Source organism: Gopherus evgoodei, chromosome 3, assembly GCF_007399415.2.
Source record: "Gopherus evgoodei ecotype Sinaloan lineage chromosome 3, rGopEvg1_v1.p, whole genome shotgun sequence".
Lineage (NCBI taxonomy): Eukaryota > Metazoa > Chordata > Testudines > Testudinidae > Gopherus > Gopherus evgoodei.
Window position 1 is genome coordinate 177,471,902 of NC_044324.1, and position 27,781 is coordinate 177,499,682.

The 27,781-nt window shown below is 38.2% G+C and overlaps 1 protein-coding gene across 1 annotated transcript in view; it reads left to right on the forward strand.

Annotated features, from left to right (window-relative positions):
- Positions 1-27,781, forward strand: part of USH2A (usherin) — a 596,134-nt gene that overhangs the window by 400,291 nt on the left and 168,062 nt on the right. The window contains 8 exon segments of the mRNA XM_030557510.1: positions 5,681-5,831; positions 5,982-6,124; positions 16,141-16,448; positions 16,450-16,479; positions 16,481-16,561; positions 16,563-16,670; positions 16,672-16,710; positions 16,712-16,774. Of these exon segments, the coding sequence (XP_030413370.1) occupies positions 5,681-5,831; positions 5,982-6,124; positions 16,141-16,448; positions 16,450-16,479; positions 16,481-16,561; positions 16,563-16,670; positions 16,672-16,710; positions 16,712-16,774 (923 nt within the window).

Here is a 27,781-nt window from a genome sequence, read left to right on the forward strand (position 1 = left end):
AGTTTAAGTCAACTTATGGTGCTGTCTACACTGTGCTAGGTTGACAGAAGATACTGTTCCATTGACTTACCGTACTCTTCTTGTTCCTGGTGGAGAACCGGGTCAACTGGAGAGTGCTCTGCCATCGATTTGGTGGGTCTTCGCTATGCCCACTAAATCAGCCCCCCTGGTGCATTGATAGCCAGAGCATCGATCTGACGGTAGTGTAGACATAGCTTTTATGTGGGGAATGGAAAGGATTCCGTCATCCCATAGAGCTACTTGGCACAGGGTGTTGAAGTTGTGCATGGAGCAAAGTAATTGGAAGTATTGATTAAGTATACTTTTCAAGGCTTACCGTGGAAGGAGGGGTTTTATGAACTAGGTCACCTCTCAAGGTCCGTCCAGCCCTATATTTTTATAATTACTGGTAGAGCACTTTTATTCACCTGTAGTTTTAGAATGACTTGTGACACCCAAATGAATATTGTATGTGGGGGGAATTTTTTAAGTAGCTTTACTAAGTGATAGTACTGGCTGGGTATCCTTTTAAACATCAGGACAAATAACTGGTTTTACTGGGCAGTTATACATTCCATCCATTGTGTCTCTGACAGGTATTTATGATCATTAATCAGTCAACTAATAGCCTTTTGGCATTCTTTTATATCTTCTGTAGTTTAACAGAAATTCAGGTTGGGTAGTGTGGATAAACTTCTATATAACTTGACTAAAGTAGTGTGCCTGTGCTCTCTTCTTAAATCAACATAAGGCACAGGACACAAATCTTATATGTGCTCCTATAACCTTGACTTCAGTATGGGGTAATTAATGCTTTAGGAAAGAGGCAATCTATTATGCTTCCATTCACTTCAGAAGCTGATGCCCTGAATACAGTTAAGATTGTATGAAAAAAATCAGCTCTAATTTTGTTCTTTCTTAAACCGATGACTCCACTGAAGTCAGGCCCCACAAGAGGGCTGTCTTAAAACTCTCCTTCAATTCTTCACTGTGGCCGCTAAAGTCCCATTGCCAGTGCTTTTTTGCCGTTGCCTAATAAAGTTGTACTATACAACTTGGGATACTGGAATAGCTATTGCTGAATGCAGACGAATGCATTATGATCTTAAATTAACAGCTATAATTCCACATAAAATTGGGATAAAGACAGATGTAAGGATTAAAATAAAATTTCAAAAAAAATAATTTTCTGAGTAGGTCAGTGTCCCAGTGGCAGAATTGTTACTAACTGCTACTTCCACAAAATGCCAACAAAAGAACAGGCAGATGACTAAATCAGAAGGAAAGGTACATCTCAGTGAAGACTTCCAAACCTGAGCAAGAAAAGAGAAATTATTATCAACTGTGAATAGGCCAGCAAGCCCATCTTTTTCAAACAATATGTTGGCATAGCAGAGATCAACTCTGAGATCTACAAAGTGTAGGATGGACGATGTGCAATAGTGACGTTGAAGATAGGATAAGATGCTTGGGTACATAACTGAAAAGAAAAACCCAAGAATATTGGCTGTGTGTATTATATGTTGAATAAGTGAGATGTTCTGACTGAAGGAGTTAAAAGAGAAACCAGAATGACTCTAGTACACCTGTGAAGATGAGACACAGAAAAAGCAATCTTCTGTGTTGGCAATAGATAAAGGTTTATAACTACCGTGCCCTTCTGGTGATGACATATGGCCCAGCAACATGGTCGCTCACTGAGTAAATGAAACAAAAACATGTGCCTATACCGAGAATTATGGAGAAAGCAATGATAGGAATTATGTGGACAGGACAAACACCAAGGTAACAGGCATGCTTGAGGAAGAAGAAGAGAAACAAATGTCAAGGTACAGAACATATTGCCAGAAAAAGTGACTTAAATAACATGGTCTTAGAATGGATACCTAAGAGAAAATGAATCAGAGGTGGCTAAACAACAATGCAGTGAAATAAAGAAATGAAGTGTGTGAATTAGACCTGGAAAAGGGCAAGAGTGAACATGACTTAAGAAGACATTCATCCAAAGACAGACTGGCAGAAATTACGTTATCATTGCAATAGCTCCTCAATCTTATGGCACAAACTGTGGAGAGCCAATTCCTTCCCCAGTAGTTAAATGTCTGCTGTTATAGTTTGCATGCACACGTGTAAGGAAAACATTTAGATAAGAAGCAAATGCAGCACCTGTGCTATTTTTAAATATTTTCCATGTGCAGATGTGGCATACTATTGGAATTACATTTACATAGTTATAAACTCTTGTGTTTGCCTTCTGCAGATAGCATGGCTATACCAGGGTGAGGACCAGTTCTGATCTCAGTTACAACCACTGTAAATGTAGAGTAACTTTACTGTAATTACTCTGAATTTACACCCATTTAATAGAGATTAGAATTTAGCTCTTCAGCCTGTTCTTGCTCTCATTAAGTTATGTGGCATTGTACTGAAGTGTAGAATAATGCAGACTCATTTAATGGATATAATACTTTATCATTCAAATAATGATCATTTTTGGTGACTGCACATTAAAAGTTTCTTGTGTTTTTGAGAGAGATTGCCCTATGGACAATGGAAATACTCTTGTGATTGGTAGATATCTCTCAAAGTAGTAGTGTCTTTCAAAATAGAGGAAACATTTATGGTGCGGCCACTGTATAAAGGTTTTTCATCCTTAGTCATCTTTGAAAATCTTAGATCTATCATTAGCTCCTTTTTTGTTGAGGAAACTGAGGCGCAGATTTTAAGTGACTTTTCAAAGGCAATTCAGCAAGTCAGTAACAGAACTGGGAACAGAATACCTCTCTTGGCTCATCTTCCTGTCTCTTATTGCCTAGTCCACATTTTCTCCCAAAACTGGTGGTATTGCCAGTTTAAACCATTTATTATGCATAATTCTTTCTCCATTTGCTCTCACAACAAAATAGTTAAGGTAGACAGGTAATTAAAGATTTTTTCCCATTCTTTATACTCTTTTTGTAGGTGAAGCATGATTTTTTTTTACCACGTCTAGTTAGGATTTACTGGACAAGATGTTGATTCAGTAGATTGCAAATGGAGTGGTTGCTCCCTGAGTGATATTAAAGCTTGAGGGGAGCTTTTTGAGCAACATTGCATCTTAAAGACAATATATCAAGCTGATAGATACATGGCTCTTCTGTTGAGAAACCTGCAGCTGAATTATTTCTGGTTACCAGTTATTGCTTGGGTACTTTGGGGAATCAGAGTAGGACAAAAGGGGTTAAAGTGAGGGAAATATTACATTAAAGATCTCAGTTACGGGGAGTAGCTGAAATAACCAGAATATGTTATATATGCAATTTAGAATGATCAGGTTGTTTGGGAAACCCTTCAAAGATTTAATGATCAAAATGTGACCAATTTTATAGAGCACCTTTCTAGTTATTACTTGACAGAAACCAAAAGTACTTTGTTCCTGTAGTCTTCTTTTTCACAGTGCATATTAATGAAATTCTCGGCAAGATCTAGGAAATCCTTTATACAAAGACATATATTTTGTACATTCTAACATTTGAAAACTCAAAGGACCAAAGTAAGTCAATGGACCTACACAGGGGATGAGTTTGGCCCACATTCTCTACTGTTCTTTTCATTGTACCAGTACAATGTCATATATTTGGACCTCTAACTTTGATTATCTAGGCAACTAAATTCATATCTGTATTGTAAATAGTTGACTATTAAACAGTTACATATTTGTCTCTTGAACATTCCTGTACCACCATAATAATTAATAAAAATACATAGAGTTTATTTGATGCTTTTCATTTGTGAATCTCAGAGGGCTTTACAAAAGAGGTAAGTGTCATTGTCTCCATTTTATAGATGAGCTATCTAAGGGACGTAGAGTGGAAGAACTCCTAAAGTCACACACAGCAGATTACTGGCTGAGCTGGGAATAAGCACAGTTCAGTGACCCAGGCAGTGGACCACATTGTCTCCTTAGCAGGCAATATGTTATTTTCATAATACTTTTCTCACATATAGTGGTGTGAACCCCAGCTTCTTGACCAAATTACCAGTGAGTTAATTAGATTCCCTTTCCTGAATTCCCCAGGCATTTTCAGCGAGTGGTGGTATACTTCTGGTCTTGATCTATGTAAAGTTTGTGTGTGTACTTAAACAGTTGGTACATTTAAACTTCAGATGCAATTTAATTTTGAAGGAGATGGTGCCCTACCTCATAGAGAGATTGTGTGGCTTAATTAGTGAATGTTTGTGAAAGCATTTTGAGATCCTCTGCTGAAAGGCGCTATAGTAATGCAAAGTATTTTTATTTTAATTGCTATTTATTTTTGTTCTTGTTTTGTACTTGCAGAGTTTACTTACAATTGACCTTACCAGGCACTTTACAAATGGATGCTAAAATAATGAATGATTATGTATGTGTATTGTATTTTGCACACAGAGATTTTAAAACATATATTGCATGCCAAATTCTGATTTTAGTTTATCAGTGTTAATCTAGAACAATTTCATTGACATCAATGGAGTCTCTTGATTTACATGAATGTATGGTAACTGAGAGAAGAACTTACTCTTTAAACTCTAGCAGAAAGGATTCAGGCACCATGTGGTCACAATGTCTGTTTCTTGCCACTTGGGAGACAGCTATTCTTCACATGGTACATGAAGATTGTAAAACCAAATTACAACCTGCTGCTTACCCAAGTGCCCAGTTTAGTAGTTCTGCCAATCAGTTGCAGTTCCTTAATATAGGTGCCAGTCAACACGCTGAACCATAGATTGGTTTACAACAATCTTTCAGTCAGCCTGGTACCAGAAAAAGAACAGCAATGAAAAATTTCTATTTGGATGACCACAGAAAGATGCAAATGGTAACTACAGAACCATCAAAGACACAAGCATTTTACAAAAGTTCAAATGAAAAAAAAAATCAGAGTCCAACCTTTCTATTTAACATTCTGAAAATATGCTGTTTTGGCATCCAATACACAAATGTCAAATGTGTTATACAAGAAAGGTTGATCAAGCAGGTTAGTCCTTCATGGTGAGAAAAACATAAGGCCACAATCTCAGCTGGAGTAAATCACTTCAATGGATTACACCGATTGATACTGGCTGAAGAGCTGCCTCAGAACCTGGAATCTGTGGGCTGGATCTGTGATTCCTGGGCCCACTCAATAAAGTTAGAATTAATCAAATGGAAAAAATACTGGTCCAAATCCCCAGACTTCAGTGGATCTACATTCATTAATACCAGCTGAGTATTTGATTTGCTAAATGTTGTATCAAGTTTTTAATGAGAGGAGGGGAGGGGTATTTGAATAAAGTGCCTGACTTTGCTGCCCTGCTACTCAGATTGAGTAAAACTTCCTCAATGAGATGTTCTTTTGACTTCAGTGTGAGCAAAGTTGGCAGTGGGGTGTGTGTAGGGGGGGGACTGATATACTAACAGGTAGGAAGAATGTTACAACTGAATTCCTTTTGGTGTTTTGGGGGTTGCTGTCAACCCAGTGATGTTAGTGTAATTGTATTGGAAAGAAGAACATAAAGAAGTACAGTACTTCAGTAACAAAAATGTTAAATTAAATGGACCATGTTAACATCGCTGTTGATCCTGAGGAACAGTTTTTTCAGTATATGGAGCATTTTGATTCCATCCAGCATATGTTCTCCACGGTTTTCTCTGCTCTAATTCATCCATGTTTTTCGACAGCTCCAGATGGCATGCTGCCTCCAAGGCTTTCATCTGCCACACCGACCAGTCTTCAGGTTGTTTGGTCTACACCAGTTCGCAATAACGCTCCAGGCTTACCCAGTTATCGACTCCAGATGAGGCCTAGGAATTCCACTGATGATATTCTAGAGTATGCAAACAATAAAAATCTACTGTAAATTGTCAGTGAAGAGAAGTAAAATTATTTTAGAGGTGGCTCACCCCTAGGGTGGCTTTGTCTTCTCTACCCCATCCCCTTGTATTTTGGAGCTTTTGTAACTCATTCTTCATTTCTTTCCAGGTTATTTTCCAGTCCCTCTGCTTCCTTAAGCTATATAGTCAAAGATCTTCAGCCATATACAGTGTACAAGATGAGAATAATAGTCTCCAATGGTTATGGTAATACATATAGTGACTGGACTCCAATGATTACAGCAGAGGACAGTAAGTAGTTTGCAAAAATACACAGTTCAGTCCCACTTATTTTAAACATCTGTTACCAGATAATACAAATGCATATTCTTCTGCTGGCTAAACTAGCATTGCATATGATTTATTTTTCTTTTATCTCATTTTATTAGCTTAATAGTAATAACATATTTTCTCCCTGAGAGCTAAGCTACAGTAATAAAAACACCTAAAAAATCTTGTATGAGTTGTGGGAACTGTTTATTAAAGGGATGTAAAGGAATATTTTTCAGAGAAATACTCCATTTCATTATATAATATCTCTCTCCATTCACATGTGGCCATATGCAGATAGAGAAAAATATTTGTTAGTTGTATAGTTTGTTAGAGTGAGGGTGGGTTTGTTTGGTTGATTGGGTTTTTTTGCATTCTGTGAGCTAGATTCTGATTTTATTTACATCAGTAAATGTATTGAAGTCAGTAGTAAATGAAGATATAGCCTTGTCATCTTGTTCAGCATGTAAAGAAGGATGTCATTTATTTTGTGGTCATTGGGATGATGCCACATAAGTAGTGCAGCAGCTTTCTGTGAGACTTTTGGATACTGTTTCAAACAAACAAGTGATCAGTAAGAAGAAGGCACAGTTTATTATTGCTAGCCCCTTGACTCATCCACTAAGTCTGGCATTAATTGTTCCATATTTTGCAAACTCATTCTACTTGCATTTGTTTGACATTAAAGCTAAGGGTATGAATTTAGCCATTTTAACTGACATGTGTTGCACAGGTACTAGGTGCAATGTAAAAACAACACATGAGAAGGTGTGCAGTTACCAAACCTACAAATGCACATATCCCTCAGATACAGCGTAGTTGAAGTCCAATGGCTGTGTAATGAAGGTATCTAGTATAGCCATAACCACACTTTTTGAAGTGTGCTGTTGCTTTTGAAAAATGTTTTCTTGCATTTTTCAAATCATTAGCTAATGACCCCAGTATACCAGATATCGAACAATCAAATCTTGCCTAAGAGATGCCTCCTGTCATATAACTCATTTAATAAATAAGAGAAATTCTGAGAGAAAAATATTTTTTGTAATTGAAAAAATAAAATCCCAGCTTCTTGGTCCTGCTTTTTCTTTTACTCCAGATTTACACTGCATGTGAAAACAGAATCAGGCACCTTGGATCTAAAGTAACAGAATTAATTGGGGTATAAACTAGCCACCATTTGTGGCTCCTCATTGCTTCCACCCCTTTCTCTAAGATCAAAGTAGACTGTATTCAGAAAAAACAGTAAGGAGTTCTTGTGGCAGCTTATAGAGATTAATACATTTATTTGGGCATAAGCTTTCGTGTCAACCTTCTTGTCAATTTTTTTAAATTGGCCACTCTCATTACCACTACAAAAGTGATTTTTCCTCCCTTGATATCCAGCTGTTAATTGAATTGTCTCGTTAGACTGACCTCCCACTTGATATGGCAACTACCATCTTTTCATGTGCTGTATATTTATACCTGCTACTGTATTTTCCACTCCAATCATCTGATGAAGTGGGTTCTAGCCCACAAAAGCTTATGCCCAAATGAATTTGTTAGTCTCTAAGGTGCCACAAGGACTCCTCATTGTTTTTGCTGATACAGACTAACATGGCTGCCACTCTGAAACCTGTATTCAGAAAATATCTCAAACAGAAATATGTCTTAATAATCATCAGTTGTAGATGTGTTTTTTTACAGCTGGGCAAATAATTCACAAGAGGTAACTTATTAGACAAATGTAGGCCCCAATCTTGGAAACACACAAGTGTTTAAATCTAAGCACTTGAGTTACCCCACTGATTTAAATGGGACTACTCACATGAATGAACTAAGTTCAGTATATGAACCAATCTTTGCGGAACCAGAGACTTAGCCTCTTTTCTACCTATGAAGATTTTTGATCAGATCATAATTTCCTTTTATGCACTTGTTCTGTAAAATTACTTAATACATTTTTGTTGTTTTTTTTTTAAACTGTGGAATGACTGAACAGTTATCTGTGAATATTTGTTGTTCAGACTATAATAATTAACTGACAATGGTCAGGTAAATCGCACGATAATGTTTTTTTTTCCTGTATGGGATGGGTGCACATTGAGCTCAGTCATTGATGTATGAGTTTAAAATAGAGTTTCTGCAAATATGTGTGTGTGCAACTTCTAAATATGTTTTTTGGGTGAAATTCACTCCTGTTCACAGAGCTTTTTCAAGACCTATGCTCCACTTTATTCCCACTTAAGACCATAAATGGGATTTTACTGGTGCATAGGACTTGTGCCTTCTGTAGAGGAATGAATTTCACCTTCTGCAAACATTTTTATGAACAATTTGATTGCATTAATGTCTGTAGGTAGTTGACACAAACGGGGTGTGATGTGGCTGAGTTGAATTCATTTAACCATTTGAAGAAAAATTAATGGAAAGCTTTCCATTGATATTTGCCCAGCTCCAGTGTTTTGAAAATTGCTATTAATTTGCTTCTTAAACTGTTGCTGCCACATCTGGTTTTTCATCTTGAAAAACATTATTTTTGTAGTACAGTTATAAACTCTATCCTCTCAGTGACCGTGCATTTCATTCCCATGCCCTGCTCCATTTGCATCAATAAAGAATATATGCTGATATATCTGTAGTATCCAACAATTTCTGTGTTTGTAATTTACCAACACAGCTTACACCTCTATAATGGTGAAAGAACTCTGTATTTTTGGTGCATTGTGGAAGGCTGCCATCTCTGAAAGGATGTTCAATTCAGTTGACAAATACTGAATGATTGGCAATGGGCATAAGTAGTATTTCTGTCAAGGCTTCAATGTGTTGCTTGTAAAACCACCTATACTGACAGCTTATTGCCAGAGCTACACTTAATACCTGGTCTTTCTAACCAATATCCTCTGACTTTTTAAAGTGCAATTTTGACAGTTGAAATTTCCTGTATCTCGTAACCTAGTAAAATAAAGACATGATCCCATGTCCATATTTGAGTATTACCCCACAAATATGTGCCTCTGTAGCACAAAATATCCATAGAAAGATCACATATATAGGTATATTGGCCTGATCAACTACTATAAATAGCTGTAACTATGTTTGTCGATACAATTACACTAATTTACACCAGCTGAGGATTTGACCACATATATTTTCCTTATAATAGCTGTTTCATCCAACTAGCAAGAAATCAGAAAAGATGAGAGGAAATTCAGTAAACATCACCATAAAAAATCTGTTGTCTGAGAAAAAAATATTATCATATAAAGGTAGATGCTGAAGAGAATGTTAATAGATATTTCAAATATTTTTTCATTTACATCAGTCTGACACCAGTAACTGATTCCATGCATTTTTAAAAGTCTAACTCGCCAGTGCCAAATAACAATAATGTACATTTTCTATGAATATTTTAAAACCTGTTAAACATGTGTTAATAAAAGATGTTTGTTCCAGTGATCTTGGTGAGCATAATGTCAGACTGTTTGCTGCCAGACAAATACAAACAATTCAGGAAGTTTCTTGGCTAAATTCTGCTTTCAGTTATTTGGGTGTAAATCTGGATTAACTCTATTGAAAACAATTGAATTACTCTGGGTTTATGCTGAGTAACTGAGATCAGAATTTCATGCACTGCATCTAAGAATAAAATGGAATCTCTCCTCAAGTTTATGGAATTAAGATATTAATCTTATTTAATGCTTTTCTTTCATAGTGAACATTCTGGATGGGCTGAGAGGGGGAGCTGCCAAAGAGTTAGTTACAGCTCTTGAAGCCAGTTTTATGCCAGACCCAACCCCATCATACTTTTAGTGTAGCCTTAAGGCTGCTCTAAAATACACCAGCTGATAACAGCCCCTAATGGTTGAAATTTAACAAAAGTATAGTCCTGAGGTCAGAGAGATGCTTTTTGCTGTCTCTAAGAAACGTCCAGCCAGATTTGACCCAGTTATAAACAGTGGGAAATTACTATTTTCATGTGTGCTTTAGAAAAAACTTCTTGATCTTAGTGCATCTGGAACATGCAGAAAATTATGTGCGCTCCCATGGTCTGCATGTGCTGATACACATCTGTCATCACAAATTTCAACTTTGCAGTCAGAAACAAACAATATCAATTCCAGGCAATGTCCTTCAGCCTGTCATTCTCTCCATGGGTGTTTACCATTGTAACAGCCATTTTTGTAACCATGTTAAGGAAAAGGGCCATCCAAATACCTGTTGACAAAGAAGCAATCATAAGTACAACTCATCACTTCACATTTGCCAGACTGAAATGTCCTAGGTTCTTACAGTAGTTTACCTGTAGGATTTCTCCCTAAATCCCTCAGGTGCTGTCACATCAGGGAGAATTCTTCAAAACCATCTTGGGCCTTAGTGATATTTTCTGAGGAAAAAAACAAACAAAATTCATGTTCTCATCAATCATTTCTCCTGCACTCAACAGATTTCAGTACACTAGTGCCTCTGGCTTGTAGACCTGTTGGGATCATATGGAAATGATCCCAAGGCTCTACCTCTGGCCCTTTCACAATTTTCTGATTGGTCACTGGAGATAAACTCAGGAAATGGACTGCCTATTGCACCAATTCCCAGAAGCGCAGTACTACCTGTGTTGGTGGAGTGTCGCTCACCCATCAACTATTCAAAGACAAATAACTGGCAGATCTGCCAGGAACCCAAATGACTACAAATGCCAACCTGTCAGGGAGGGGAGCTCAGATAGGTATAAATATGGTTCAGGACAAGTAGTCTCCCCAAGAGTTGCAGCTGAGCATCAACTGCTTAAAGCTGTGAGCAGTGGGGAATGAAGCAATCAGCCTCTTTCCATGTATTCTTCCATAGTTTATAACCATCTACATGGAGAGTGGCTCCAGAACCATGAGGATTTATCTTAACCATCAAGGTGAAATGAAAAACAAAAAGCCTAAACAGCAAGATCCTGTTGCACTTGGAACATCTGGCTCTGTCCCTCCAAACCATGTACATCTACCTTGAGACCAGCAGTTACACTGGCAAGCTCAACTGTTGCTGGTTCAGTTTCCATTTTTTGGCATCTGGCCCACTAGTGTTTGAGACTGGTTGGAGGTGGTTCCTTCCACAGGAGGATTTGTCCAACACGAAGTAAACAAAATATGTTCTTCAGGTTGGCATACGTGCCTGCTGAGTGGATGCCTTGTTTTTCCTCTGGTCAGATGCCTAGGGTTATGTATTTCCTACCTTTCCTCAAACATCCAGAACGACTAGAAAGATTAACAACCAAGCTGCAGGAACACTTCCAAGTTCCATTTTGGCCAGGTGACCATAGCTCCCAAGGCGTATGTCAGCTGTGGATTTTACCATTATCTCAGAACCTCATTCACTGAAGAGTCTCCCAAAGGCAGTTCACATCTGAAACTCTCTGCATGGAACCCTAAGTGACCACATATTGATGGTTTCTCACAGGATTCATTCAATTTCCTCTTCAAATACAGGAAACACTGCCAACTGGATTTAGCATAGCAGCTTAATGACCTGATGTTCATGGTCATATGGAAAAATACAACCCCCTCTAATGGTAACAAAAGACATTTTAACATTTTGTCTGCTCAGCTTTTCATAAAGATCCAAGATCTAGTTTTCTCACAGTATTGCTGTGCTGCTTCATGCACGCCTTTCCCTCTTTCTGAAGGCAATATCTCTTCAAAGGTCTTTGATCCCATGCACAGTGGAACAATCTAGTGTTGAGTTGACATTCATGCTCTCCTTGAGTCCATGGGGTAAACTTCTTTATGCTGTCTTTAAAGTACACCTTATTTTTGGGGCATCACTTCAGCAAAAAGGGTTTTGTCAGACAACCTAACCTTCCTTTTTTATCTGGCTCAAATGATTCAAAGGCCCCTGATTTCATACCTACATCCTATGCTCATTCACAAGAGGTAAAGAAAAAACTTACATGTTGTACAGTAGTTGTTCAGCATGGGACCACTACAGTGCCTTTGGCTTGTGCCGTGATTTTATGGGGCTAAGTATGGATGATAGATTTACTAATAGCCAATTTCTCCTTAATAGGAAAAATCGTTTTATTTCTATTTATTTTATTAATTTATATAGTGTCTAACAATATAGTGCTGTTACCTCATACATTTATTTGAAATATCTGTGTTCAGATGATCCTTGGCTGAGATTAACAACAAAACCTATTTGTTTTCCTTTGAGTAATCTATTACAGTGTTGTTGTGGAAAAAGTCGTAATGTAAAGATATCTCTTTTCTATCAGCACAGGCAAAAGTATTACTATTCCATAATTGTGTCTCTTCCTCCATATAAAGCAGTGTGCAACTTCATATTACATTATAGTTAAGGGGTGAGGTAATGTCATGAGTGAGGAAGGCTGAGGTTAAGTGACAACAGAATCATGCTCCCCTTGTGGGCAGAACTTAGATTGCCACGGGATGGAGCCAATAGTTTCTGCAGTTTATAATTAACACCACTTTTTGTCGATGTTTATAATTTCATCACCAAGAGGTCTCGGGGGGGGGGGGGCCCCAATAGATGGCTTACGATGAACAGGGGTCTATTCTTCTTAGGTAGAGACCTTCCAGTCAAAGCATGCAACTCTCATTAGCTTTAATGAGCAGTAACCTAGGTACATATCCCGGAACATTAATGAATGTTCCGGGATATGTGTAGGTGAATAGGCCCTCTAAAATCTGTACAGGTAAGTATATAAACACGTGTTTCTAGGCTGGTGATTAAAAAGATTAATGACAATTCTGTGCCTTCGTTTTAAGTAGAGACTGAACTTTTGAAGTAGATGAGCAAAATAGCCTTCCATAAAAGATATTTCATTTGCCAAAATGAAACTACCATCCAATTTAATGTTGTAATGAAATGGCTTGAAATATGAATCAGAGATCTTAAGGAAAAGATGCTCCCTGTTCTTATTTTCAATAGTTAGTTCTATAACAATTACATCTAAGTAAAGAGCTTATGATTTTATTTTTATCACTGGCAGGCTGAGCTGTGTAGCTGTCATACTTTGCAGTCTTTCCCTCCAGTGACAACCACATTGACAACATGTTTATACTCCACATTGATTTTACAGTTAAGGAGCTGATTGTGATATATAGGGATTTAAGGAATTCAGCTGAGAGGCTGACTTTTGCCTTTTATCATTCCATTAAAATTTATAACCATCTTTTTCATGTCATTTCATCCATGAATTCTTACTTTAGAAAGTGATAGCTACTGCTGTGAGCATAACTTTCCTCATGTTCAGAGCTTTTTATTGTATTAGCAAACTACCCCAATTATAGTTAATGCTCATGTTTTACATAATTGTGGTGACCCTTTCAACCAAGCAGTATCATGCTAGTTGATTTGTATATAGAATTAGATTATTTTGCTTGTCATTTAAAAAGAAGCTACATTGCATGAGTGTTAGGGACCAGGATTTAACGCTTCCTTATCCAGTGGGGCCAATTAAGCATCTCTCAAATGTCTTGTCTGAATTGAGAGAGTTTTAAGTCTCTCTTTTTAAAAGGCCAGCAGGGAATGTACAGGTAGATGCGTTAGCTACCAAAAAAAAAAAAAAAAGTATTTGTTTGGAGGGGAAAAAAAGGCAAAACTGAAGATAAGCATCTCTTCCCATACATTATAGCAGATTGTCTTTAGGAATATGTCTAAACTCTGCAGGGGTTTGGAGCACGAGTTCATCTAATTATCACAAATGTTTCTTTCACCTATTATGCCAGCAATGTATTCAATAGAAATAAAAGGCTTATCCGTTCCATCACAACAGAGAACAAACTGCTTGATTGTTATTTTTTCCCCTGCAAAAGCTCACAATGTGATAACTTGTATATGAGGTGTAATTAAACAAAATGCTGGTGTACAACTCAGTGGAAAATATTATATCTTTCAACTTTTTTAAAACTTCAGTCCCCCCACAAGGTAATTTTCAAGATCTTAAATGTCAAAAGGGATTTTTTTGCTTCAGGGAAAAATTGTCATTTTAAGGAATACAAATTTGCTTTACTCTGAAAAATAATAAATTCTAAATAATGGCCAAACTCTGTTCCAAATGACAAACTGTCTGGATTGCACAGTGTAAGTAAGGTTAGAATTTGGTTGATCCTCAGGGCAGATTTTTTTTCTAATTAAGAATGAAAGAATCCAAATTCATTTTACAGTACACTGACGTAAATCTGGAGTGCTCCATTCAAGTTTGACTAAGCAGAATTTGGCCTGTGAGCTGTAATACATTAAATATAAATTATTTTGTGATACAACATGTAGTGAAAGGAATACGCTTTCCCCTGTTTTATAAATCTGAAAATGAGACAAATGTTTCTGGCCCAGTTCTGCTTTCTTACACCAATTTCATACCAGTGTAATTCCATTGACTTTAGTCGAAGCACCTTGATTTACATCTATGTATGTGAGAGCAGAATCAGGTCCTCTGGCTGCTTTGACTACTTTCCAAACATAAAGAAAGAACTATGCTTTGTGCCAGAAATATTTTGTTTTCTAGGGTTCCTATTCTCATATGTTTGCACTTAAAAATTAACAAGAATGACATCATTTTAATGCCTGTACATAGCAAAAACATTTTTTTCTCCATAAAGAGATTTTTCCTAATGATTGGGATTGCATTTGCACTTCGCTGAGAAGTAAATGGTTGTATTACAGACTATTGTATATGGAATTCTGTATATGCTAATATAGTAAAGCATGTAACAGTCATAGTCAGTGCTGAATTTTAAACCCTTTTGATATTTGAAACTTACAAAAAAAACCCACAAAAAGCAAAGCTATTTTAAACAATTATGAAATCCAAGTATATCTTTTTATAAGATTTTTCAATAAAATCTAATGTTCACAGAAAAATCTCATAAATGTCAAAATTGCTGTGGGCAGAATAGAAGGATATAGTATTATTTTGATCTGCGGTAGCAATTTATAGTTTTCAGGATGGTGGTTTATAAGAATGCTAATGTTCTGGAATTACAGCTGTTACTGATCATTGATTGAGCCAGATTTGTGTTATTGTCACCATGTTTCTTGCTTGTACCTAGAGAGCAGTAAAGCCTCAATATAATAAAAAGCACCTGCATTTTAAATGAAATTCAATTGAAAAACTTAACAGCCCTTCAAATGCAGAATTTAACGCAGCCCAGTAAAGCTTAAATAACACTTTGCATCCACAGGCTGAGGGTTTGCATTCAAGGTGACTTGATTGTGTCGCATGGTGAAATTATTTACAATTAAGGAATTTCTCTGGAGGGCTGCAGAGTATTTGCTGTTCCACAACACCTATGCAAGGCATATGGTCGGTCTTTTTTCAGTATTCATGGAGGCTCCTGAACCTTTATGATAATTGAATCAGTTAGAGTGCTGAGTGGAGCAAGCATAAAACCTGTTAACCTAAAGGTCAGAACTGTGCATTGTTTATTTATCAGTAGGTGAAGAGCTAAATCGGCAGCTTCTGTCACAGGTCACAGTAAAAAATCACCTATAATATTAACAGGGGAGTAGATAAATTGCAAAAAGTGGATTAGAATTATAAACAGAATGAACTAAAATATTGAATATATAATGAGAGTTTCAGAAGAGGTTTACTGAGCTGTAAAATGTGCAGCTTTGTTGTGACTGTTATAGGTTGTAATTAGTAGCTGGTGCTCTAGAAAAATATCAGCAAAAGCTAGAACTATGGTTCTAAAACTGTTACATAGCCTATACATTTTCTCTCTAGGATAACAGTATTCAAATAATAGTCATTGAGAGAGATCATTTTTGTTGTTTTTAATAAGCAACCTGTCATTGAAATGGGATCCATATACATTCAGCAGAGTCCTTTATATAGTTGGGCCTACATTCTTAAGGGGAATAGAATATTCAATTAATCTGAACCTTTTTTGTCCTTTGAGCCTTGTAGTTTCCCTTAAGCAGTTAATAATTGCTGGATTTGCCTTTCATTAAAAAAAAAAAAAGACCCAAAATTGTGTTTATCTCCCCCTTTTTTTTTTAAATTACAGAGCCTGGTCCTATAGACCCACCATTACTTTTGAATGTTAAATCTAGGGAAACAGTGATCATCTGGCAGCATCCATCAAAGCCAAATGGTAACATCATTCATTACACAACTTTACCAAAATGGCCACTGCATGCTACAGTGCCAGGAACCCAGTCTAATTGCACCATACATCATTTGCGTCCTTATACTGTCTATCAGTTTTCAAGTAGAGGCTGCACCTCTAAAGGATGCTCCCTTTCACCCAAGGCCACAGCTATACAGACTCTCCCAGATGCACCTGAAGATATCCCTGCTCCAGAGCTGTATTCCAGACACGCCAACATCTGTGCTTATATCATGGGCAACCCCCTGTTCACCCAAATGGCTTGGTGGAAAACTTTACAATAGAAAGGAGGGCTAAAGGAACAGAACAAGTGTCCACCTCTCATGACTCTACATCGTAATCATGCTATGAGCTATGTTGACCAGAGTGCTGCTCTTAGCCCTTGGAAGATGTTTGAGTACAGAATACTGGCGAGCACCCTTAATGGAGGGCACTAACAGCAGCGCTTGGTCAGAAGTTACCACCAGGACCATCAAGACCTGCTGGTGTTCAGCCCGCTGATGTGGAGGTGTTTGGACCAGATTTGGTTAAGGTAGGGTTAATTTGTTTGTCTCACAATTTTTATATATTTTTTCCTGTAAGAATGTGTATTTGACAGAGACAGCTACTGGCTGAACTAACAAATTTTATTGCTGTTGGGGGTAGATAAATATTAACATCTGCCTTTGGGTTAAAACTGTCTTTGACTAGGCTCAGTTTTCTTCAAGTCTGCATCCCCATATTATGATGACACTTTCATTTTCTCATACACCTGCAATATTTGGAATATCACAATGGGATATTTAGTTTTCATCCCCTAGGTCAACTAAAATAGATCAGAAAATGAATTACAAAAAACCCACAAAACTCTGAAGACTTCATTAAAATACTAATAAAGTTACAATTATTAAATATTTAAACTTTTTATAACAAAATTATCCAAGGTCCTTTTTCTAAGGAAAAGAAGTGAAAGGCTAAGGAAGTAAAAATAACAGCATGAGTCCTCTGACTTAGGAAAGAGTAGCCTTACAGGACTAGCTAGGAAGTGTTCAATTATTCACATTGTTCAGTTGGAATGAGCTCTAGAGGACAGGATAACTACATTGTTTTGGCTTGCATACAAACTTCATTCAAGGAAATTAGTGTAACCAAACAGAGGGATTTTGTAGCTTAGAAGCCTCTTTGTGTAAATACACACATGCTTCCATGGATTCAGTCTTGTACTAAGGCCAAAAGTATTGTACAGTAGCTTGACTCACTAGAGCACAAAACAAAGGACATTTGCATAAGACTGAAGTTCATCTGTTAGAATTATTTTTGTTTAAAATGTATTTTGTTTCAAAAGGTAAATATAAAGTGGAGTTTGAGGGATATGAATTAAAGTGCTAATTTTGTCATTCTTCATGCACAATATGAAACTTTGATATGTTACCCCTCTTTTAAACACTGAAACATGAGCTCTCTAAATTTTATTTGAATGTCTATGGAATTACATGTACCATTCACATTAATATCAAATAAGTTTCAGCATCTGAATACAGTGGTATCATAAGAATTAATAAATGATTCACCACTATTAATTGTAACGTATTGCCAGACTGTCTCGGTTCGGAATTTGAGCTACAATCCGTTCAGGTGACTTCAGAGACAACTGTGTACTTTTTTTAGGCACATCTAATGACCACACAATTCATAACAACCAGCCTTTCTGGATTTGCCGGAACAGGAACATGGAATAAAAATCTACAGTACAGGCAATGGTCCTAGTTCAGCAAGTTTATTTAAACACTTGCCTAATGAGCAGTCACACTGACTTTAGTTTTTATAAACAGTAAAAATAAGTCACTGCTTGCCTTCAATGCTGTATCCAAGGTCATAAAGTTTTACTCCTTTTACATATGGAATTTCTTTTCCATTAGGTCTTAATATATCAATCCTAATTTTAAAAAAAACTTGTCAAATTATTCTTGATCCTGTACTTGATTTTCCTTGGGATCTAGGATACACATTCATTAGTAATTAGATCTTCCTCTGTTTCAAATCCAAGATATCAGGGCATCCACCATTCCTAAAAAACAGTTAGATCAATTCTCTCTTTGAGACAAGTTTGATAGCACAATCCTGCATTGCATTCCGTAATAATTCAGTTTCAGTATAAGAATACTTTATCAGTTTTTGCTGTCTGATCAGACAGTTCAGTTGGGTATTTTTACCTTCTTGTTTCCCTAGTCTCTCATTAACTTTCTAGCCTTTTAAGGTCTATGTTTGTACAGCCTTCTGTATGAGCTGGACATATTTTGTGCCAATTGCTGCTATAGCAGTCTCAGGCTTTCTTTTTTCTCCTTGTGGATCTGTTGAATCATCATTTCAGTGAGATGTTGCTGGGATGGGGTTTGTTTACTATTAGATCCAGTTGTGCTGTTTCCTGTCCCGGACTTTAAAACAGTATCTCAAATGTAGCTGGTCTAAACTATGAAAAATAATTATAAAAGGTAAAATGTCATGGAAAAAAGATTAAACTACTTTGTGTATATCTTTTCAAATACACCCCATGTGTGTGAAATATCTCTCTTACTCCAAGAGTATGTGACTATTACACTGTACTAGTACGTGGTGAATTCCTCTGAAGCTGGCTGTCTTTTGTATTAAATTCTGTTGAAGTGGAATAGTTAAGATAAAACAACGAAGTTTTCCACAATAGGACAGAGTAATTCAAAATCTGCTAATTCATACTGGGTGTATTTCTTAGCTGAAACATTACCTTACTTCTGTCCTCTAAGAGTCAGTCAAAACTCTTAAGGACAGAAAGGGTTTATCATAGTATCGTCAAAAGAAATGAAAGCAAAATTGTATAATTAGATACTGAAAGCATACTGTAGTAAATAATTCAAGAGAGATTGGACACAGCTAATGTTGCTTACATAAAGAACAGTAGATTCTTACTAGCCAGCTGTCTAATTAAGGCCAAATCTTGCACCAACTGAAATAAAAGACTACATTTAATAGCTACTCATTTCTGCTAGCATTTAGCATTTTAACACATTTCTGTAATTGGTTAGAGGTGGACTGAATCTATACAGTTTATAAGCCTACAGTTGTCAAAGTCAGACATCCAACGTTACCATGGGATTGCTGTCTGAGATCCCCAAGGACTTCTTGCTCTTTGCTCCCCTTGAGAGAAGCAAATTGCCTGAATGTGGGTGGGGAGGAGGAAGAGGCAGAGATGTAGTTCTGCCCTTCCCACCCTAGTGGAGCCAGCAGGCCAGAAGCAGCTCTGCCTGTTAAATTCTATAGAACTTTCATGTGGGGGTACGTCTACACTACAGGATAAATTCGAATTAGCTTAAACCAATTTTATAAAACAGATATTATAAAGTTGATTGTGCGCGTCCACACTAGGCATATTAATTCGGTGGTGTGTGTCCGTGGTCCGAGGCTAGCGTCGATTTCTGGAGTGGTGCACTGTGGGTAGCTACTGTAAAACAATGAGGCCAATAACGTCGATTTGCGTCCACACTAACCGTAAGTCGATATAGCAATATCGATTTTAGCGTTACTCTTGTTTTGTAGGAGTACAGAAATCGATTTAAAGAGCCCTTTAAATCGATATAAAGAGCAGTGTAGTGTGGATGGGTGCAGCGTTAAATCGATTTAACGCTATTAAAATTGGTTTAACAGCGTAGTGTGGACCAGACCTAAGAGTGGTAAGGTTCTGAAGCCGCTCCATGGCCATTACTGTAGCACTGAGGCTACATCATTTCTGTGTGGAGGGAGAAGAAAGAGAAAAAACATAGGAGTAGCTGATCCTCTAGCTTCCCCTTTCTGCACCTGCACTTTGGCATGAAGATGACCCCTTACATATCCTCACACCACTTTCACTGCCAGGTGCACAGGCATGGAGGCTGCTTCAGGACTTGTCCCTCAAAGATTGAAATTTATTCTGAAAAGAGGTAGGATAAATCTGGCTCAGATGACTTTATATTGGTAATGTTTAAATTCGTGTTAGTCTCAGTGAGGTGGCTCTGTAAACTGAGTCACAAAACCTTCATGAATACAGCACCTGCTTAGTGCTCAAAACATGCTTGTGCTGCGCAAGACTCTTGTCATATTAAATATCTACAGTGGCAATTCTTATGTGAAGAGTGGAAAATAAGCAATCTCTTCAGGAGTGAACCAGCATGAGACTTTAATTACCTCTTGCCCTAGAGAGAGCTGTCCTTCCAGGATAGAGCTGAAGGGATTGTGGAAGGGCGCTGTGGGAAAGGTTATATTGAGAGGCTCTTTCACCATGGATGTGAATCAATAGAGGCTTTCACTTGTCAGTGCAACCAATCCCTAAACTATGAGCGCAAATATTTACTTAAACTGGAAAAAAAAGAGAATTTATTATGAAGAGAAACATATTTCCATTCCTTTATTTAGTCATAAAATCAATACAAATGATTTTGTGATGTGAAGAATTCAAAGCGCTGTAGCAAGAGTACTCACTGGAGTATACAGCTTATTTTCTTAGACATAAGCCTTCACTCTACAAGGAGAAAAAATGTCAGCACAGCATCCGCTGTCTCGGTATAAATGCTTCTGATGCTGTATGTAGGGTGACCAGATGTCCTGATTTTATTGAGACAGTCCCAATTTTTGGGTCTTTTTCTTATATAGGCTCCTATTACCCCCCACTCCCTGTCCCAATTTTTCACGTTTGCTATCTGGTCACCGTAGCTGTATGTGATCCTTTTTATAGTAATTTTAATCAGAATGGCCTGGTGTCTCCCAATACCATTCAGCTTGCTTTCATTTCTGCAGAAAAAAGTGTAACGTTGCTGATAGTTTTTAAACCACCCATTTCTGTGACACCTGCATGATATTCTTTAATATTTGCTGAATTGATAATGTTCATGGCAGCTGAGTATACTGAGCAATAAACTGCTTTTGTGGCTGATTAAATGCCAAAGTGACGAGGAGATATGCAGCAACTGCAGAAGTCGTTTATTTAGTGTATTCCAATGCCGTGAACATTATTCCTGTTACACAAGATTTGCTATACCCTGATTTACAGAAGTAGAAAAGAAATTGGTTATTTTCTTGTGATGGTTGCAAGTGCTGCATGCCTCATTCTCACACTTCACGCTGGTATGACATTGGAGAGTGTATTTAGATTGATCAATTTGAGAAGAGGCTAGTTTATATAGTAAATAATTGTTTAAGTGAGTACTCAGTGTAGATAAAGAATTAAGAGACTGGACACATTGAACTAGATTCACCATTTTTGTTAAATGATGCTTTTTTGCACTAGACTTCACCCATCTAACTTGCAGTAGGCAGGTGCTGTTTCTACTGCTGCCCTAACTTGGGGTTTACAACTGGGGAGGACAGCTTTAGTCCCCACCAGAAGATTCACAAGTGACCTGCAAGTAGCAGCCTCTGTGACAATGTACTGGATACGTAGATGCCTGGGTACCCTGAATGTACTCCCTCCTGTACCAAGGCCACTTGCAGGTCTGCTGACAGAGAAGTTGCAACCATTTTCCACTTCTGTAGCCGCAATCTTGGAGAGCTTTCTGGCTCAATCTAAAAGGTGGCCTGGACCCTGTACTTTGCCTGGTCCATTATGTCAAAGAGAAGGAATAATGCTACATTTTTCTCGGCTGAGATAGGGTGAAATTCTTGTCTTACAGCACAGTTGACCATATGGTCTTGAAATATTTTGTCATCAGGATGGCCCTTCAAGATAAAATCCACAATATATATTTCCTTACATTCAAATTAGATCTCAGATGCCAAATGCAAAATGAGGAGAACAATAAACTAGTCTGATGTCATCTATCATCTTTTTTTCTGTATTCTGTGTATAGTAACTGCTAAAAATACATTTCCTCCTTTGATAGTGATGGCCCTCTAGCATCTGACAGTGGTTCATTTTGCCCCCTTGCAGAGCTTACCCCAAGTATTTCCCTGTAGCTGTTCTGAAGGAAGGAAGAGTGTAATGTTTCTTAATTCATCTTATAGTCCTTGTTCATTATTTTCATCTGAGTTTTGTCTCCTCTGTCTCAGCCCCATTGCCACCCTTTTCCGCACACTGGAAGGAGCTGCAACTAAGAAGGCTGGTGCTCTCCAGTTGAGACTGAATAGTGAGCGCACTGGGCCTGCCATCGAGGAAGCAATCTCCATCTTTTCCTTGCAGCAGGATGATCCTTCTTTACTACATAGCATAACGTGTTTTTTAAGTGGTCACTTTCTCAAGGCTGACTACTTTAATTGCATACATACAATTAAACAAAAAGAGAAACAATCATCATAATTGTTACCCCAACTCCACTCTTTGCTTGGACATGCGAAGCAGGAAATTTAGTGGTCAGGACTCTTAACCTACCTTTATTCTACAAACAGGCTATTAGTAAAAGACCTGGAAGCAAGGATCTCAAATCAAATGGTTGCTATTCAGAAGTACAGTTAGACCAATTATAGAGTTGGTCCAGTTACAGCTCGTGAAGATAAGTGAAAGAAAAGATATTTTCCATATCTGCATATCATGGAGTTACAGTTGCATTATGGGACATTACGTGCCCGCTCAGCCTGGTGCCTGGCTCTGAGACCCCCACTGTCCCTTGCGGAGTCACTGCTGTAAAGGGCTAAGAGAGGTCCATTGAAAGGGATTACAGAAAGAAAGTTGGCTCCTGTGGCTAGCCATGGAGCAGTGGGAAAAAGACCTTAGGGGTCTTTTGGGTCCCTGCAGCCTGCTTTGGGATAACTTTGTTAGTGCTACTTTGTGAGTTTAGTGTTTTGAAGAATAAAACTGTGCTCTGAAGAAAGGGTGTGAATGCTTTGGGGCATGGCGTTCATCCTTGCTAGGCAGAGGAGATAGGTCGGCAGCCAACACTCCAGATTCTCACAGGAGTAAGATCAGAATAATGCAGTTATCTCAAAATATTAACGTTACATAGCACCAATATATTCCACTGCAGTGATTCTCCAGTATTTTACTTCTCAGATCACTTTGTGCTAGATAAAAACTCTCATGGCCCCATCCCCCATCTCTCTTAAGACCCAGTCTACCACTGCTTCATTCTCAAACTGTTTCATCCTGCAGACTGCTGCAAAGGACTCTACAGAGCACCACTGGGTTAAGGAGAGTACTAATCACCTGGTATCTACCCTTGTGTATTACTGAGTTAAAAGGAGATGCAACCGAAGACCTACAGACTTCATCTTCGGAAAAAAAAAACAAAAAAAAACCTATGGCTCTTTTCCAGTTTTACACAAGTGTGCCCTGTGGTTTGGGGAAACTGTTAAAGAGCAATCAATCCTTGTGTGAAGATTGCCTTGTAATGTTGCTAAGGTCAGTGAGACCTTGGTTTATTTGCCATATAAGTGCTGCTTGAGCAAGTTGAGCTACTGTAACACCCCTAGGAGCAGCCTTAACCTGCACATCTGAGATTTTTCTGCATTTCAGGGTTGTGATTTCCTGCACAGCTTGCTGATTTGGGGCATGCCATACAGTGGAGTGACTTGGAGAAAACTAATCAGAACCTCATCAGCATATCCCTGTGCATTGAACAATATCAATGAAAAAGTTTCGGGTTCTGCAATAGTTACATAGGCTTATACAGAAATGTTATTTCCATTTACCCAGTATTCAGTGCAAGGGCTTCTCAGACCATTTCTACTAGCAACTGATGGTTGCAGGCTTGATCCTGCTGCCCTCTTGTATTTGTAATTCTGATTGACGTGGATGGGAATTGCGCATGCATGAGAATTGCAGGAAATACATACAAATGTGACAATTAACTGGTTTGGGTTTTTTTTAAAAAAGAAGTACGGCTGTATCTCTGCACATATAGAAATATAATGGATTTTATTGGAGTAGGTTTATGGAATGGCTGATTAGCCCTTCTGAACTAAATACATCTTGTCCTTCACAGCAATCCATTTCTTTCCTTTAATCATATTATTGGAAGTGGAATAGTAGAGTTGGATCATTGAACCCATGTAATAGAAGCAAAGAGTCCTGTGGCACCTTATAGACTAACAGACGTTTTGGAGCATGAGCTTTCATGGGTGAATACCCACTTCGTCAGATGCTTGACACCTGGGCAGCATCTTTGATACGTCAGCATCTCTGATACTCGACACCATGTAATAGAGTAATTTCAAACAAATAAGAACTTCAGAGTGTTGTTCTGTCTTTGCAACTCTTGCTAATTACCAGAGAGATATGCAGGTTACTGAATGTCCTGTATTCTCACTCTTGGCCTCTACCAGGAATCAGGATCTATTCCAACTCCTGACACAATCCCAGCTTAGTTTTTTTTTAAATCAGGCAACAATCTACAGTGATATTTGTTTTGGGGAGGTAACATAATCCAGCGACTAGAACACAGGAGCAGAAGTTGGGAGAGCTGGGCTCTATTTGCCTATGTCTTACTATGTGATATTGGGTAAAACGCTCAATCTCTTTTTGATTTGGTTGATTCATCTATAAAATAAGGATAATAACTTACCTTTCTAATTTACTTTGGGGCTTACAGTGTAAAGCTCTCAACAGTGTATCTGGTATGGTCATACTCACCAATGAGAGTGAGACTAGTGTAAAACAAAAAATGTGGTTGAGTACTTCTTTTGCAACTCTTTTCAGAATTAAATTGAAATGTTCGGACTGCTGTCAAAAAGAAAAGCTTTCTGAGGTTATGTTTAATGGGGAGAAAGTGGCTAATTTCGGTCTCTTTAAATTTTGCGGTGGAGAAAATGAGGTGCTTTGATCTTTAAATGACAGCTTCCAGTGTCATTACATTGAATCAGTTAATCTCTCCCAGTAGTTACCTTGTTCTGGCTTCCTCATCTGCACCTTCTTTCATGGCCTCAATGTTGAGCTTCAGATCAATGAACAAACTGCTACTGTTTCCAACAGAGACTGTCTCGTGAGCCCTTCTGGTTTCATGCGCTGCCCAGTTCTGACCTCAAATCTGGCAGATTCAGGATAAAGAGGAGACAAGGTCCAGTTGTGTCACAATGAATTTAAACCAGGCTGGCTTTGCCATCTTTATTTACATTGCATAGGCCAGTCAGTCACTTGACCTTGTCCTTGATTTGTCATTGAAGTATATAGGCTACCACTTTTTATGACAGAAAAGTTTGCCTGAAGTGGCATTGGATCGTATATCCTGTTCCATCCTTCTTTCCAGGTGACATCTGAAGTTCAAGGCAGGTCAGCTCCCTGAAACATATGAGCATCATCTCAAGTTTAAATTACCCCTTGCTATTCCATCTTGATTTTAGATAGACCAACTACCCTAGCAATAAATAGAACACTGAGTCCACAAAGTTCAGAGGGAACCATGCCAAGTGAAACCTGGACTTTACTTTGTTTTTCATTCTGCTACTTACATCATTGTCCCTGGTTTGCAATGTTTCATTCTCTATGCAATTTGATTACAAGATAAAATACCTACTGTAATTTAGGCAGGGGCAGAATCTCATTCATGTATTGTACAACCCCCAGCACAGCGTCAGTGCACAACACATAATACAGAATAATATCCAAGAGTCCTTTCAAGTTTCAATATATACAACGCTGTCAATGTGAGAATCAGATGCTGAAGAGTCAGAGGAGCAGCAGTGGTACTGCATGTGCTGATAACCTCCCATCCCCCTAGATGGTGTTACATAGCACTGTACATGTTTTATTTAATGAATTTTATTGTGTGCTGCTAAATAACTTAAGTATCCGAAGTTCAGCAGTGACACACTAGCAGGAGCCTTGCCTTCACCAGAGCCAGTCTCCTGGTAACCCACTGAGCACAGCGGGCCCTGATAGAAGCTATTGGTTTGATTGCACCATCTGATTGGCTGAAGGAGTTAGCAGGCTGATAGTCAGGCTCAACAGCAGCAGCAGACCAGTGGCTGGTCAGTGCCTGCAGCTCCCCCACCAGCCTGTTCCTGCTCCAACCCCCAGCTCCTTCCTGACTTCTGACTCCCCAGCTCAGACCCTCAGCTCCATCTTCTGACTGCAACTGCAATGAACCTTTCAGCTTAGGCTTTGGTTTCTGACTCCTGGCTCTGATCCTCTACTAGGTCTTCTGACTGCTACTCTGGTAACCCTTCAGCTTAGCTCTGGTCTCTGTCTCCCAGCTACAACCTTTGACTTTGCTCCAGGACCTGCCTCATCTGGATTCAACTTTAATTGATAGGCCAGAGTGCCCACGACTCGGTGACTGACTCATAAATCACCTCAGGAAACAAAGCAAAATCGGTACAAGTTGAACATTTTGAGGCAACTTAGAGGGTAATCCTCAAAGTGTCTCCAAACATACTGCATATAGTACTTCTGTTGGAAGTCTTCTTCCATTAAACAGCCCAGACTAGTCAGTCCTTTGAGAGCTCATTTAAGACAGTTAAGGATTACCTGTGATAATGATTCAAAATAAAACACTTGAACTATGATCTTAGTCCTTATTTAGGCAGAACTCAAAGTGAAATCCAAACTTCAGGACTGGGCCCTATATTAGTTACAAAATATAATTATGGCTGTGGAAACATGATTTTCCAAAGTGGGTCAGACCAGTGCGCCACCGAGTCTGGTATGCTGCCTCCTTCAGTGACAAATATGAGTTTCCTGTGGAACATGGCCCCCCCCCCCCCACATTCACAATGCATCGGGTCCACTGTGCTGTATTGTTCATTCACAATGTAGTGGGAAGAAACGTTCCTTCTTGGATCTGGGAAATTGCAACACAAAATACACTAGCCTGGCTGTTTTCTATCTACATTTTAAAATGAAACCTGTAAGCTTTATATTACCCATGCTCCTATACTTTTTAAACACAGGGAGAAAGTGCATCAGCTCCTCCAAAAAGAGATTTTGCTCTTTTGCATAAAGGTGAGTGATAGTAATATATCTTTCTAGTAGATGAACTAGGAAAGATGCAAAATCTTCTTCTACCTTCTGCTACCTGCTGGTATTGTTTTCCTTGTGATGTTATCTTCATTTCCTTAATCATATGTAAGGAATGATAGAAATCTGAATAGCACACTTGAAATCTCGCCAGAGTAAAATCTTTTCTTTGTTGACATGGGTAAGCTTGTTTGTGTTCTCATAAATCAAGACTGCCCTGTTTATAATTCTGTGTTTAATAATATTCCAGATTTTGTTATCAAAGATCTTCAGCTTTCTTCAAAATTCTGCTGCCAAGATCCTTGCAAGTATCAAGGCTCAAGCATTCCTCATGTTCTTAAGATCTAACATTAGTTACTCCCTGGTGGTATTCAGGATTCTTTCAAAAACATGCTATGAAGCCAGCCCCTTTGTACTCGGGGCATGTGTTAGTGTGTGGAGTCACCATTTTAGAGGGACTCAGTTTTGAGACTTGAGAGAATTAGGGAGCAGGTTACTCAATTGATCAGCACCTCCACTAAAATATTTTCATATGACTATATTATAAAACAACATTATTTTGTTTATTTATTTTGTAACACACACAACTTGAGCTAGCTGTTCTCCAGTCATATTTTCTAAGGCTTAGGCCTTAGCTTTGCCAAGCATGAGTGAAGGAAAGGCAACGGAGGC